The sequence below is a fragment of the Panulirus ornatus genome, chromosome 39 (genome assembly GCF_036320965.1).
Source record: "Panulirus ornatus isolate Po-2019 chromosome 39, ASM3632096v1, whole genome shotgun sequence".
Classification (NCBI taxonomy): Eukaryota; Metazoa; Arthropoda; class Malacostraca; order Decapoda; family Palinuridae; genus Panulirus; species Panulirus ornatus.
The window spans coordinates 13947359-13962269 of record NC_092262.1 but is presented as its reverse complement, the minus strand read 5'-3'; the positions used below and the strand labels follow the sequence as shown (position 1 = coordinate 13962269).

Here is a 14911-nt window from a genome sequence, read left to right as displayed (position 1 = left end):
AATAATAATAATAATAATAATAATAATAATAATAATAATAATAATAATATATTCATTTATTTTGCTTTGTCGCTGTCTCCCGCATTAGCGAGGTAGCGCAAGGAAACAGACAAAAAAATGGCCCAACCCACCCACATACACATGTATATACATACACGTCCACACACGCAAATATTTTTTTGTTTTTTTTTATACTTTGTCGCTGTCTCCCGCGTTTGCGAGGTAGCGCAAGGAAACAGACGCAAGAAATGGCCCAACCCCCCCCATACACATGTATATACATACGTCCACACACGCAAATATACATACCTACACAGCTTTCCATGGTTTACCCCATACGCTTCACATGCCCTGATTCAATCCACTGACAGCACGTCAGCCCCGGTATACCACATCGCTCCAATTCACTCTGTTCCTTGCCCTCCTTTCACCCTCCTGCATGTTCAGGCCCCGATCACACAAAATCTTTTTCACTCCATCTTTCCACCTCCAATTTGGTCTCCCTCTTCTCCTTGTTCCCTCCACCTCTGACACATATATCCTCTTGGTCAATCTTTCCTCACTCATCCTCTCCATGTGCCCAAACCACTTCAAAACACCCTCTTCTGCTCTCTCAACCACGCTCTTTTTATTTCCACACATCTCTCTTACCCTCACGTTACTCACTCGATCAAACCACCTCACACCACACATTGTCCTCAAACATCTCATTTCCAGCACATCCATCCTCCTGCGCACAACTCTATCCATAGCCCACGCCTCGCAACCATACAACATTGTTGGAACCACTATTCCTTCAAACATACCCATTTTTGCTTTCCGAGACAATATTCTCGACTTCCAAACATTCTTCAAGGCCCCCAGAATTTTCGCCCCCTCCCCCACCCTATGATCCACTTCCGCAAATATACATACCTATATATCTCAATGTACACATATATATACACACACAGACATATACATATATACACATGTACATAATTCATACTGTCTGGCTTTATTTATTCCCATCGCCACCTCGCCACACATGGAATAACAACCCCCTCCCCCCTCATGTGTGCGGGGTAGTGCTAGGAAAAGACAACAAAGGCCCCATTCGTTCACACTCAGTCTCTAGATGTCACGTAATAATGCACCAAAACCACAGCTCCCTTTCCACATCCAGGCCCCACACAACTTTCCATGGTTTACCCCAGATGCTTCACATGCCCTGGTTCAATCCATTGACAGCACGTCGACCCCGGTATACCACATGGTTCCAATTCACTCTATTCCTTGCACGCCTTTCACCCTCCTGCATGTTTAGGCCCCAATCACTCAAAATCTTTTTCACTCCATCTTTCCACCTCCAATTTGGTCTCCCACTTCTCCTCGTTCCCTCCACCTCTGACACATATATTCTCTTGGTCAATCTTTCCTCACTCATTCTCTCCATGTGACCAAACCATTTCAAAACACCCTCTTCTGCTCTCTCAACCACACTCTTTTTATTTCCACACATCTCTCTTACCCTTACATTACTTACTCGATCAAACCACCTCACACCACATATTGTCCTCAAACATCTCATTTCCAGCACATCCACCCTCCTGCACACAATCCTATCCATAGCCCATGCCTCGCAACCATACAACATTGTTGGAACCACTATTCCTTCAAACATACCCATTTTTGCTTTCCGAGATAATGTTCTCGACTTCCAAACATTCTTCAAGGCTCCCAGAATTTTCACCCCCTCCCCACCCTATGATTCACTTCCACTTCCATGGTTCCATCCGCTGCCAGATCCACTCCAAGATATCTAAAACACTTCACTTCCTCCAGTTTTTCTCCATTCAAACTTACCTCCCAATTGACTTGACCCTCAACCCTGCTGTACCTAATAACCTTGCTCTTATTCAGATTTACTCTTAACTTTCTTCTTTCACACACTTTACCAAACTCAGTCACCAGCTTCTGCAGTTTCTCACATGAATCAGCCACCAGCGCTGTATCATCAGCGAACAACAACTGACTCACTTACCAAGCTCTCTCATCCACAACAGACTGCATACTTGCCCCTCTCTCCAAAACTCTTGCATTCACCTCCCTAACAACCCCATCCATAAACAAATTAAACAACCATGGAGACATCACACACCCCTGCCACAAACCTACATTCACTGAGAACCAATCACTTTCCTCTCTTCCTACACGTACACATGCCTTACATCCTCAATAAACACTTTCCACTGCTTTTAACAACTTGCCTCCCACACCATATATTCTTAATACCTTCCACAGAGCATCTCTATCAACTCTATCATATGCCTTCTCCAGACACATAAATGCTACATACAAATCCATTTGTTTTTCTAAGTATTTCTCACATACATTCTTCAAAGCAAACACCTGATCCACACATCCTCTACCACTTCTGAAACCACACTGCTCTTCCCCAATCTGATGCCCTGTACATGCCTTCACCCTCTCAATCAATACCCTCCCATATAATTTGACAGGAATACTCAACAAACTTATGCCTCTGTAATTTGAGCACTCACTCTTATCCCCTTTGTCTTTGTACAATGGCACTATGCAAGCATTCCGCCAATCCTCAGGCACCTCACCATGAGTCATACATACATTAAATAACCTTACCAACAAGTTAACAATACAGGCACCTCCTTTTCTAATCAATTCCACTGCAATTCCATCCAAACCTGCTGCCTTGCTGGCTTTCATCTACCGCAAAGCTCTTACTACCTCTTCTCTGTTTACCAAATCATTTTCCCTAACCCTCTCACTTTGCACACCACCTCAACCAAAACACCCTATATCTGCCACTCTATCATCAAACACATTCAACAAACCTTCAAAATACTCACTCCATCTTCTTCTCACATCACCACTACTTGTTATCACCTCCCCCATTAGCCCCCTTCACTGAAGTTCCCATTTGCTCCCTTGTCTTACCGACTTTATTTACCTCCTTCCAAAACATCTTTTTATTCTCCCTAAAATTTAGTGATACTCTCTCACCCTAACTCTCATTTGCCCTCTTTTTCACCTTTTGCACCTTTCTCTTGACCTCCTGCCTCTTTCTTTTATACATCTCCCACTCATTTGCATTTTTTCCCTGCAAAAATCGTCCAAATGCCTCTCTCTTCTCTTTCACTAATAATCTTACTTCTTCATCCACCACTCACTACTGCTACTACTACTAATAATAATAATAAAAATAATAATAATAATAATATTTATTTTATTTATTTTGCTTTGTCGCTGTCTCCCGCGTTTGCAAGGTAGCGCAAGGAAACAGACGAAAGAAATGGCCCAACCCACCCCCATACACAATGTACACACACACACACGCAAATATACATACCTATACATTTCAATGTACACATATATATACACACACAGACACATACATATATACCCATGCACACAATTCACACTGTCTGCCCCTATTCATTCCCATCGCCACCTCGCCACACATGGAATACCATCCCCCTCCCCCCTCCTGTGCGAGGTAGCACTAGGAAAAGACAACAAAGGCCCCATTCTTTCACACTCAGTCTCCAGCTGTCACGCAATAATGCCCGAAACCACAGCTCCCTTTCCACATCCAGGCCCCACACAACTTTCCATGGTTTACCCCAGACGCTTCACATGCCGATTCAATCCACTGACAGCACGTCGACCCTGGTATACCACATCAATTCAATTCACTCTATTCCTTGCCCGCCTTTCACCCTCCTGCATGTTCAGGCCCTGATCACACAAAATCTTTTTCACTCCATCTTTCCACCTCCAATTTGGTCTCCCACTTCTCCTTGTTCCCTCCACCTCCGACACATATATCCTCTTGGTCAATCTTTCCTCACTCATTCTCTCCATGTGCCCAAACCATTTCAAAACACCTTCTTCTGCTCTCTCAACCACGCTCTTTTTATTTCCACACATCTCTCTTACCCTTACATTACTTACTCGATCAAACCACCTCACACCACATATTGTCCTCAAACATCTCATTTCCAGCACATCCACCCTCCTGCACACAACTCTATCCATAGCCCACGCCTCGCAACCATACAACATTGTTGGAACCACTATTCCTTCAAACATACCCATTTTTGCTTTCCGAGATAATGTTCTCGACTTCCAAACATTCTTCAAGGCTCCCAGGATTTTCGCCCCCTCCCCCACCCTATGATTCACTTCCGCTTCCATGGTTCCATCCGCTGCCAGATCCACTCCCAGATATCTAAAACACTTTACTTCCTCCACTTTTTCTCCATTCAAACTTACCTCCCAATTGACTTGAGCCTCAAGCCTACTGTACCTAATAACCTTGCTCTTATTCACATTTACTCTTAACTTTCTTCTTTCACACACTTTACCAAACTCAGTCACCAGCTTCTGCAGTTTCTCACATGAATCAGCCACCAGCGCTGTATCATCAGCAAACAACAACTGACTCACTTCCAATAATAAAAAAGATGTTTTGGAAGGAGGTAATTAAAGAGCGTAAGACAAGAGAACAAATGGAAACATAGGTGAAGGGGGCAAATGGTGAGGTAATAACAAGTAGTGATGAAGTGAGAAGAGATGGAGTGAGCATTTTGTAGGTTTGTTGAATGTGTCTGATGATAGTGTGGCAGATACAGGGTGTTTTGGTCAGGGTGGTGTGCAAAATGAGAGGGTTAGGGAGAATGGTTTGGTAAACAGAGAAAAAGTAGTGAAAGCTTTGCAGAAGATGAAAGCCGGCAAGGCAGCGGGTTTGGATGATATTGCAGTGAAATTCATTAAAAAAGGGGGTGGCTGTGTTGTTGATTGGTTGGTAAGGATATTCAACGTATGTATCAGGGTGGGGGAGGAGGCAAAGGTTCTGGGAGCATTGAAGAATGTGTGGAAGGCAAGAACGTTATCTTGCAGCAAAACGGGTATGTTTGAAGGAATAGTGTTTCTAACAATGTTATATGGTTGCGAGGCATGGGCTATAGATGGGGTTGTTCGGAGGAGGGTGGATGTGTTGGAAATGAAATTTTTGAGGACAATAAGTGGTGTGAAGTAGTTTGATCGAGTGAGTAATGAAACAGTAAGAGAGATGTGTAGAAATAAAAAGAGTGTGGTTGAGAGAGCAGAGGAGGGTGTGTTAAGGAGGGTGAGTGAGGAAATATTGACAAAGAGGATATATGTGTCAGAAGTGGAGGGAACAAGGAGAAGCAGGAGACCAAATTGGATGTAGAAGGATGGAATGAAAAAGATTTTGAGTGATCAGGGCCTGAACATACAGGAGGGTGAAAGGCGTGCAAGGAATAGAGCGAATTGGAACGATGTGGTATACTGGGGTGGACGTGCTGTCAATGGATTGAACCAGGGCATGTGAAGCATCTGGGGTAAACCATGGAAAGGCCTGTGGGGTCTGGATGTGGAAAGGGAGCTGTGGTTTCAGTGCATTACACATGACAGCTAGAAACTGAGTGTGAATGAATGTGGCTTTTTTTGTCTTTTCCTGGTGCTACCTCGCTGGGAGGTGGGGGGGATGCTATTTCATGCATGGCAGGGTGAATATGTACATGTGAATATATGCATATGTGTGTGTATGCATATGTATGTATACAGTGAAATGTATATGTATGAATATGTGCGTGTGTATGGGCATTTATGTATACATGTGTATGTGGGTGGGGTGGGTTGGGCCATTCCTCATCTGTTTCCTTGTGCTACCTCGCTGACACAGGATATAGCGATTAAGTGTGATAACAATAAAATAATGATGTTTGGGCTCTATGATATTCAGGCTTGGATGTTACACCTGCACTCCTGTTAGTACCATTGACATTCTTAGCAGGCATAAAAAAAGTGCTGATAATTGACATTTTTTATCACAAGCTGACTCTCAGTGGTTACAATGCAAAATGGGAGGTATTTTGCTAGGAATTCACTACAATGTCCACAAAGAGTAAAAATGAATACCTTAAAATATCTTGACATATCATCAAAGTTAAAAGTATCATAGACATTAAAAGTATGAGTCTGTACCTTAGATCTTATCTACCATAAGTGGGAAATTTCTATATATTTGTCAGCTAAAGTCCTGTGATAGGGACTGAGAAATCAACTGATTCTCAGGTTTGCAAATTTTGTTTCAACTGTTTTCACTAAATCTACATATCTAAAAAATATCAACGAAAATCTTACTCAGCACCCGTTTGCTTTGAACAACTTTGGTCATAGCCACCATATCTGAGTGTTCTTGCTTGACTGGCCTTGCAAATTTGGAAGTTTAAATATGATTCTTCAAATAATGGGGGTAATTTAGGTTGCTAAGATTTTTGAAAAGTGAATAAAATTGCAGTACCAATGTATTTACAAACTGTTACACAGGGATATCTACTCTATCTACTTATATCTCTGATGCCTGTTCCCACTTGAAACTCCCTCAAGGGGGTGGCCATGACATAACTTATGAACCCCTGTGCTGCTTCTTAGCCTTTATGCCCCATCCTTAACAGGGCACAGGAAGAGGGCAACTCTAGTGCAGAGTTTGCATAGGCTCCTACCTTATGTTCCTACTAACTACTTCTACCTAATACTCTCATCTAATGTTTCTATCAACTGCTTCTACTTAGAGTTTCTACGTAATGTTCCCACCATTTTGCCAAAAGGCAGGGATAGTGCATAGTGTTCACTACAGGAAAATCTAGAGTTACAATGAGTGAATTGTGTGAGTTAAGTGTAGTCAAATGTTATGTATGACAGAGAGAGACTGTATGTTTGTGGAGAGAATGTCAACATAATCCACATCTGGGTGAGACAGAAAGAAAAGACTAGCTTAGCTAACTGGGTCAGAGGGGCGTAACTTGACAATCAATTAAGTCTTAGCTCACTATGCAGCCGTAACTAACCCTCCCAATACTCAGGCAGGTAGGACTGATAATGTACCTCCCTGGTCCCTGTATATTATCAGTGCTACCTGCTTGGGTATAAGGAATGTTAGACAGCTGCATAGTACACCAGCACTTCAGTGGTTGTCGAGTTTCACCTAAATTCATCTAAAACCTGAAATGACAAAATATATCTAATTAGTACCTCAGTTACACTTATCTACTAATTGGATAGGTCACTGATACATACCTCCAACATCAGATTCTTCAGACCGTGGTTCTGGACTTTGTTGTTTCAAGTCTTCCTGGAGGCTGGAGGTGGTAGGAACAGAATCATCCTTTAGAGGCACTGTGTCCTCTACTGTATCAGATTCTAACTTTGAAGTCGAGTCTACATAAAGATCTTTTCCTACAACACTAGAACGACTGTCACTAGTTAAAAAAGAAAGTATCAAAATTAGTCAGGTCAAATAAAACCATGGTTTGAAATTTCAGCAGGCTTTACTTTTTGTAATAATTGAAAGCTTAAGTTTGCTGAAGTTTTCAAATACTGTATCTAAAGTTCTATACTTTGTATTTAAGGAAGTAAGAGTAATAGGACAAAAATAACATGAAGAGCAAAGTACCTGTTTATAAGCTGTGCTGTGATACTGCTTAATTTGCAATCATACACGTAGATAGGTAGAGTAACAGCCCCGAAGAGAGGTCTGTGGGATGGCGGAGGCTGCACAACACTATTACTTTCATCTATGCTGGAAACTCTTTGTACAGAATCAGTCTCCCCAGTACCACTAGCAGCTTGTAAATGCAGAGGCACACATCCTTCTTCACTTCTGAGACCTTCAGCTGACATGCTCTTTGTTGCAGGTTCGAAAGTGCCAGTGTGTGACTTGGAAGGCATTGAGATGTATCTCTTCCTAACATGATCATTGGGAGAAGTGATTTCAGGGACATCATACTGTGGTTCCTTGGTTGGTGAATCAACAGACCCAGTGCGATTTCTCTCTGCCCCTCCAGCACCCTGACCAAAAGAGCTACATCGTTCTCGACTTACATGAAATGAACTTGCTCTTTCTCTTAAAACTGAATCAGAGAACACAGACTGTACTGGCTGGGAGTTTGTATGAGAAACTGGCCCAGATTTATATCGTACTCTTGAAGGAGTTTGCTCACCAACCTCACCGGGTGACATAGTGGCTGATCTGCTGCTTGTAGGGGTGGGTGGGGGAAGACTGGGAGATGTCAAGTGAGTAAGTGATGATGTACTACTTTCTAAAGAAATTTGTTGCTCTGATACAGGACCTCCTAGAGGCTGGTCAGTTGTATTAGTCTCTGTATCTAAGTCCAGAACATTTTCAGAATCCGGTACAAGTTTCAGAGCCATATTGCTGGTTTCGATAATGTTGGCACGTTTAACTAATAGTAACTTGAGGTCATGGTAGGAAGCTGGGAGAAGAGTAATCAGGAGATGATTATGGGACACACTCTTCAAAAAACACCGCCATTTGGGAGGATCAGTCATTTTACCTGGTAGGGAGAAGCAGATGTGTTGATTAATCATTAAGTTCTATGAACTGGTAAGGCATGTAACATTATGTTACGGGACACCTTCGATTAACATTTACATTTAAGTATACTGTTCATATGTCAATGAAATCTGAAATTCTACAATGGCATACTAATTATAACAATAATAATGTCATTTTACTGAGACTTTAAATCATCAAAATGATTATAAATAAATCTATTAATAATGCAAGTACAGATATCTCTCCCTTATGGCATAACAGCATATGGTATTCTGTGTATATGATATCCATGATATAAATAGCAAACTAGTTAGATAGCTGTTAGTCTTCAGCTATCTAAAAACAAACTCCAACACACCCTCCCTACCCCAGACAGCCTGGACATTTCAAGATCTTGTTCCATTTTGGATATGTGTTATTTGCACTCTGTAGCATACTTAAACACAATATTCTACACTTATTTTCATTGAAATGGAAGTCATATACCTATAATGAAGTATATTAAACTTTGTCACTGTCTCCTGCATTAGCGAAGTAGCACAAGGAAACAGATCAAAGAATGGCCCAACCCACCCACATACACATGTATATACATAAATGCCCACACAAGCACATATACATACCTATACATTTCAACGTGGGGCCTGGATGTGAAAAGGGAGCTGTGGTTTTGGTGCATTATTACATGACAGCTAGAGACTGAGTGTGAACGAATGTGGCCTTTGTTGTCTTTTCCTAGCGCTACCTTGCGCACATGCGGGGGGAGGGGGTTGTTAATTCATGTGTGGCGGGGTGGCGATGGGAATAAATAAAGGCAGACAGTATGAATTATGTACAGTTGTAAATATGTATATGTCTGTGTGTGTATATATATGTATACGTTGAGATGTATAGGTATGTATATGTGCATGTGTGGACGTGTATGTATACACATGTGTATGTGGGTGGGTTGGGCCATTCTTTTGTCTGTTTCCTTGCGCTACCTCGCTAACGCGGGAGATAGCGACAAAGCAAAATAAATGAATAAATACATTTCAACGTATACATACATATACATATATACAAATATACATATTCATACATGCTGCCTTCATTCCTTCCCGCTGCCACCCTACCACACATGAAATGGCACCCACCCTCTCCCCACATGTCCGCGAGGTAGTGCTAGGAAAACACAACAAAGGCCACATTCGTTCACACTCAGTTGCTAGCTGTCATGTGTAATGCACTGAAACCACAGATCCCTTTCCACATCCAGGCCCCACAAAACTTTCCATGGTTTATCCCAGACACTTCATATGCCCTGGTTCAATTCATTGACAGCAAATCGACCCTGGTATACCAAATCATTCCAATTCACTCTATTCCTTGTACGCCTTTCACCCTCCTGTATGTTCAGACCCCGATCACTCAAAATCTTTCTCATTCCATCTTTCCAGCTCCAATTTGGTCTCCCACTTCTCCTAGTTTCCTCCACCTCTGACACATATATCCTCTTTGTCAATCTTTCCTCACTTACCTCTCCATGTGAACAAACCATTTCAATACACCCTCTTCTGCTCTCTCAACCACACTCCTTTTATTACCACACATCTCTTTTACCCTTTCATTACTCACACAATCAAACCAACTCACACCACATATTATCCTCAAACATCTCTTTCCAACACATCCATCCTCTGCACAACCTATTCATAGCCCAAGCCTCACAACCATATAACATTGTTGGAACCACTATTCCTCCAAACATACCTCGTTTCGCTCTCCGAGATAACGTTCTCGCCTTCCACACATTCTTCATGCACCCAGAACCTTTGCCCCCTACCCTACCCTGTGACTCAGTTACGCTTCCATGGTTCCATCCGCTGCCAAATCCACTCCCAGATATCTCAAACACTTCACTCCCTCCAGTTTTTCTCCATTCAAACTTACCTCCCAGTTGACTTGAACCTCAACCCTACTGAACCTAATAACCTTGCTCTTATTCACATTTACTCTCAGCTCTCTTCTTTCACACACTTTACCAAACTCAGTCTCCAACTTTTGCAGTTTCTCACCAAATCAGCCACCAGCGCTGTAACATCAGCGAACAACTGACTCACTTCCCAAGCCCTCTCATCCACAACAGACTGTATACTCGCCTCTCTCCAAAACTCTTGCATTCGCCTCCCTAACAACCCCATCCATAAATTAAACAACCATGGAGACATCACGCACCCCTGCCACATACCAACATTCACTGGGAACCAGTCACTTTCCTCTCTTCCTACTCATACACATACCTTACATCCTCGATAGAAACTTTTCACTGCTTCTAGCAACTTACCTCCCACACCATATACTCTTAGTACCTTCCACAGAACATCTCTATCAACTCTATCACATGCCTTCTCCAGATCCATAAATGCTACAGACAAATCCATCTGTTTTTCTAAGTATTTCTCACATATATACTTCAAAGCAAACACCTGATTTACACACCCTCTACCACTTCTGAAACCACACTGCTCTTCCCCAGTCTGATGCTCTGTACATGCCTTGAACCTCTTAATCAATACCCTCTCATATAACTTCCCAAGAATGCTCAACAAACTTACACCTCTGTAATTTGAGCACTCACCTTTATCCCCTTTGCCTTTGCACAATGGTACTATGCATGCATTCTGCCAATCTTCAGGCACTTCACCATGAACCATACATGCAGTGAATATCCTCACCAACCAGTCAACAACACAGTCACTCCCTTTTTCAATAAATTCCACAGCAATACCAACTAAACCCGCCGCTTTGCCGGCTTTCATCTTCCACAAAGCTTTCACCACCTCTTCTCTGTTTACCAAAACATTCTCCCAGACCCTCTCACTTCACACACCACCTCACACTAAACACCCTATATCTGCCACTCTATCATCAAACACATTTAACAAACCTTCAAAATACTCACTCCATCTCCCTCTTACTTTACCTCTACTGTTATTACCTCCCCACTTGCCCCTTCACCAATGTTCCCATCTGTTCTCTTGTCTTATGCACTTTATTTACCTCCTTCCAAAATATCTTTTTTATTCTCCCTAAAATTTAATGATACTCTCTCACCCCAACTCTCATTTGCCCTCTTTTTCACCTCTTGCACCTTTCTCTTGACCTCCTGCCTCTTTCTTTTATACATCTCCCAGTCATTTGCACTATTTCCCTGCAAAAATCATCTAAATGCCTCTCTCTTCTCTTTCACTAACAATCTTACTTCATCCCACCACTTACTACCCTTCCTCATCTGCCCATCTCTCACCTATTTCATGCCACAGGCATCTTTTGTGCAAGCCATCACTGCTTCCCTAAATACATCCCATTCCTCCTCCACTCCCCTTACATCATTTGCTCTCACCTTTTTCCATTCTGCACTCAATCTCTCCTGGTACTTCCTCAAACAAGTCTCCTTTCCAAGCTCACTTACTCTCATCACTCTCTTCACCCCAACATTCTCTCTTCTTTTCTGAAAACCTCTACATATCTTCACCTTCGCCTCCACAAGATAATGATCAGACATCCCTCCAGTTGCCCCTCTCAGCACATTAGCATCCAAAAGTCTCTCTTTGACGAACCTATTAATTAATGATGTTTAAGTTTCTTAATGTAGGATTCCCACATTTTTGGGCAAATTATGAAAAGAAATCTCCCATACAATTGTAATCCCCATTTATTCCCTGCACTGTATCCTATATTGAACTTGGCTACACAAGCAGCTTTTAGCATATGTTGTATTATCCTGAAATATGTCTAAAACATAAACCAGATTATATCTACACCCTTACTCTTCTAGCAAAAATCAAGTCTATAAATCATTACTACTTTTTCCTAATACCACACTTAATCCTATTGTTAAGGAATATTTTTTCATACATATTTGCCATTTCCTGTGTTAGTGAGGTAGCATTAAGAACAAATGACACAGCCTTAGAGGGAAAATTTTTTACTTGGCCCACTTTTCTCTGTTCATTCTTTTGGAAAGTAAAACAGGACAGGAGGATTTCCAGCGCCCCACTCCCACTCCTCTTAGTCACCTTCCACGACATGCAGCGAATACATGGACAGTATTCTTTATCCCCTATTCCCAGGGAAGGTAATATATCTACATAAATTTTTTCTCTTAGCTAATATTGAATATAATCTGATCCAGATTGTAAACTCACTAATATTTGTATTGGAAAAAGGTGAGGGTGGACTTGTAGAGGAACGCTGACGTTCCTGAAGCACAGTGGGCAGAGCCTCCATGTCTGCAACACTCAGATGGAATTCCCGATTATTATGCAACTGGCAGAGGTGATCTAAAAGCAGACTGTATAAAATCTGGTTGGCCTCATCCACTGAATTTTCACAATCAAATGTGACTCTCTTTATCAAACTGGTAAACAAATCTGCAAATACAAAAAAAAGTATATGAGCATAAGAATAATGGATTTGTATGTAGCATTTATATATCTAGAGAAGGCATATGACAGAGCTGACAGAGATGCTCTGCAGAAGGTACTAAGAGTATATGGTGTGGGAGGTAAGTTGTTAGAAGCAGTGAAAAGTTTTTATCGAGGATGTAAGGCATGTGTAGGAGTAGGAAGAGAGGAAAGTGATTGGTTTCAGTGAATGTCGGTTTGCGGCAGGGTGCATGATGTCTCCATGGTTGTTTAATTTGTTTATGGATGGGGTTGTTAGGGAGGCGAATGCAAGAGTTTTGGAGAGAGGGGCAAGTATGCAGTCTGTTGTGGATGAGAGAGCTTGGGAAGTGAGTCAGTTGTTGTTCGTTGATGATATAGCACTAGTGGCTGATTCAGGTGAGAAATTGCAGAAGCTGGTGACTGTGTGAAGGAAGAAAGCTGAGAGTAAATATGAATAAGAGCAAGGTATCTGGTACAGTAGGGTTGAGGGTCAAGTCGATTGGGAGGTAAGTTTGAAAGGAGAAAGACTGGAGGGAGTGAAGGGTTTTAGATATCTGGGAGTGAATATGGCAGCGGATGGAACCATGGAAGCGGAAGTGCGTCATAGAGTGGGGGAGGGGGCGAAAGTTCTGGGAGCGTTGGAAAATGTGTGGAAGGCGAGAATGTTATCTCGGAAAGCAAAAGTGAGTATGTTTGAAGGAATAGTGGTTCCGACAATGTTATATGGTTGCGAGGCGTGGGCTATAGATAGAGCTGTGTGGAGGAGGGTGGGTGTGCAGGAAATGTGAGAAGTTTGAGGACAAAATGTGGTGTGAGGTGGTTTGATTGAGTAAGTAAAGAAAGGTTAAGAGATATGTGTGGTAACAAAGAGTGTGGTTGAGAGAGCAGAAGAGGGTGTTTTGAAATGGTTTGGTCACATGGTGAGAATGAGTGAGGAAAGATTGACAAACAGGATATATGTGTCAGAGGTGGAGGGAACGAGGAGAAGTGGGAGACCAAATTGGAGGTGGAAAGATGGAGTGAAAAGATTTTGAGTTATCGGGGCCTGAAGATGCAGAAGGGTGAAAGGCGTGCAAGGAATAGAGTGAACTGGAACAATGTGGCATACCGAGGTCGACGTGCTGTCAATGGATTGAACCAGGGCATGTGAAACGTCTGAGGTAAACCATGGAAAGTTTTGTGGGGCCTGGATGAGGAAAGGGAGCTGTGGTTTTGGTGCATTATACATGACAGCTAGAGACTGTGTGAACGAATGTGGCCTTAGTTGTCTTTTCCTAGTGCTACCTTGCGCACATGCGGGGGAGGGGGTTGTCATTTCATGTGTGGCGGGGTGGCGATGGGAATGAATAAAGGCAGACAGTATGAATTATGTACATGTGCATATATGCATATGTCTGCGTGTGTATATATGTATACATTGAGATGTATAGGTATGTATATGTGCGTGTGTGGACGTGTATGCATATACATGTGCATGTGGGTGGGTTGGGCCATTCTTTCATCTGTTTCCTTGCGCTACCTCGCAGGTGCGGGAGACAGCGACAAAGTACAATATATGAAATAAATATAAAATACAACATAAAAATCCAAAGTATTGGGTTTCTTAATTTTCTGTTTTTTTGAGATTCCACAATAAAATGCACTTAAAAATTGTAACATGCTGTACATCAAATAAGTTTTCCTAGGCTATCTCATCACTTTAATAGTTCATCATACTTGCTATTTTTTCTCATTTTAGTTGATGTCTCACCAGTTTAATGGTAGTGTATTTCTCTTGATATTTTTTATCATATCAATTACATTGGTCAACAAAATTCTAAGTTTTTTTTCCCATGAACTAAAATAGGTGGACATTATAGTATTTTTTCACTGAATTCAAATGTTTTTAGACGTTTTCTATTAATCACAGTTTTTAAGTGACAGAGCAATTAAATTGGACAGTACATATATTACTCATTCATAAATAAGGCTGATATTACACTTAAAAAATTTATCGCTAAAAATGTAGAGGTGTATGATTTTCAGCTATATCTGGCCTCAGGAACATCCCTCCTCAGTGTCTAGCAGTAATCTGCCA

The 14911-nt window shown here is 41.8% G+C and overlaps 1 protein-coding gene across 1 annotated transcript in view; it reads right to left on the bottom strand.

The window, feature by feature from the left end:
* Positions 1 to 14911, bottom strand: part of LOC139761194 (KICSTOR complex protein SZT2-like) — a 388469-nt gene that overhangs the window by 259255 nt on the left and 114303 nt on the right. Inside the window, exons 21-23 of the mRNA XM_071685224.1 lie at positions 12595 to 12819; positions 7502 to 8402; positions 7126 to 7307 (exon numbers count right to left, since the gene is read on the bottom strand). Coding sequence (XP_071541325.1) covers positions 7126 to 7307; positions 7502 to 8402; positions 12595 to 12819 — 1308 coding nt within the window. The remainder of the gene's footprint in view (positions 1 to 7125; positions 7308 to 7501; positions 8403 to 12594; positions 12820 to 14911) is intronic.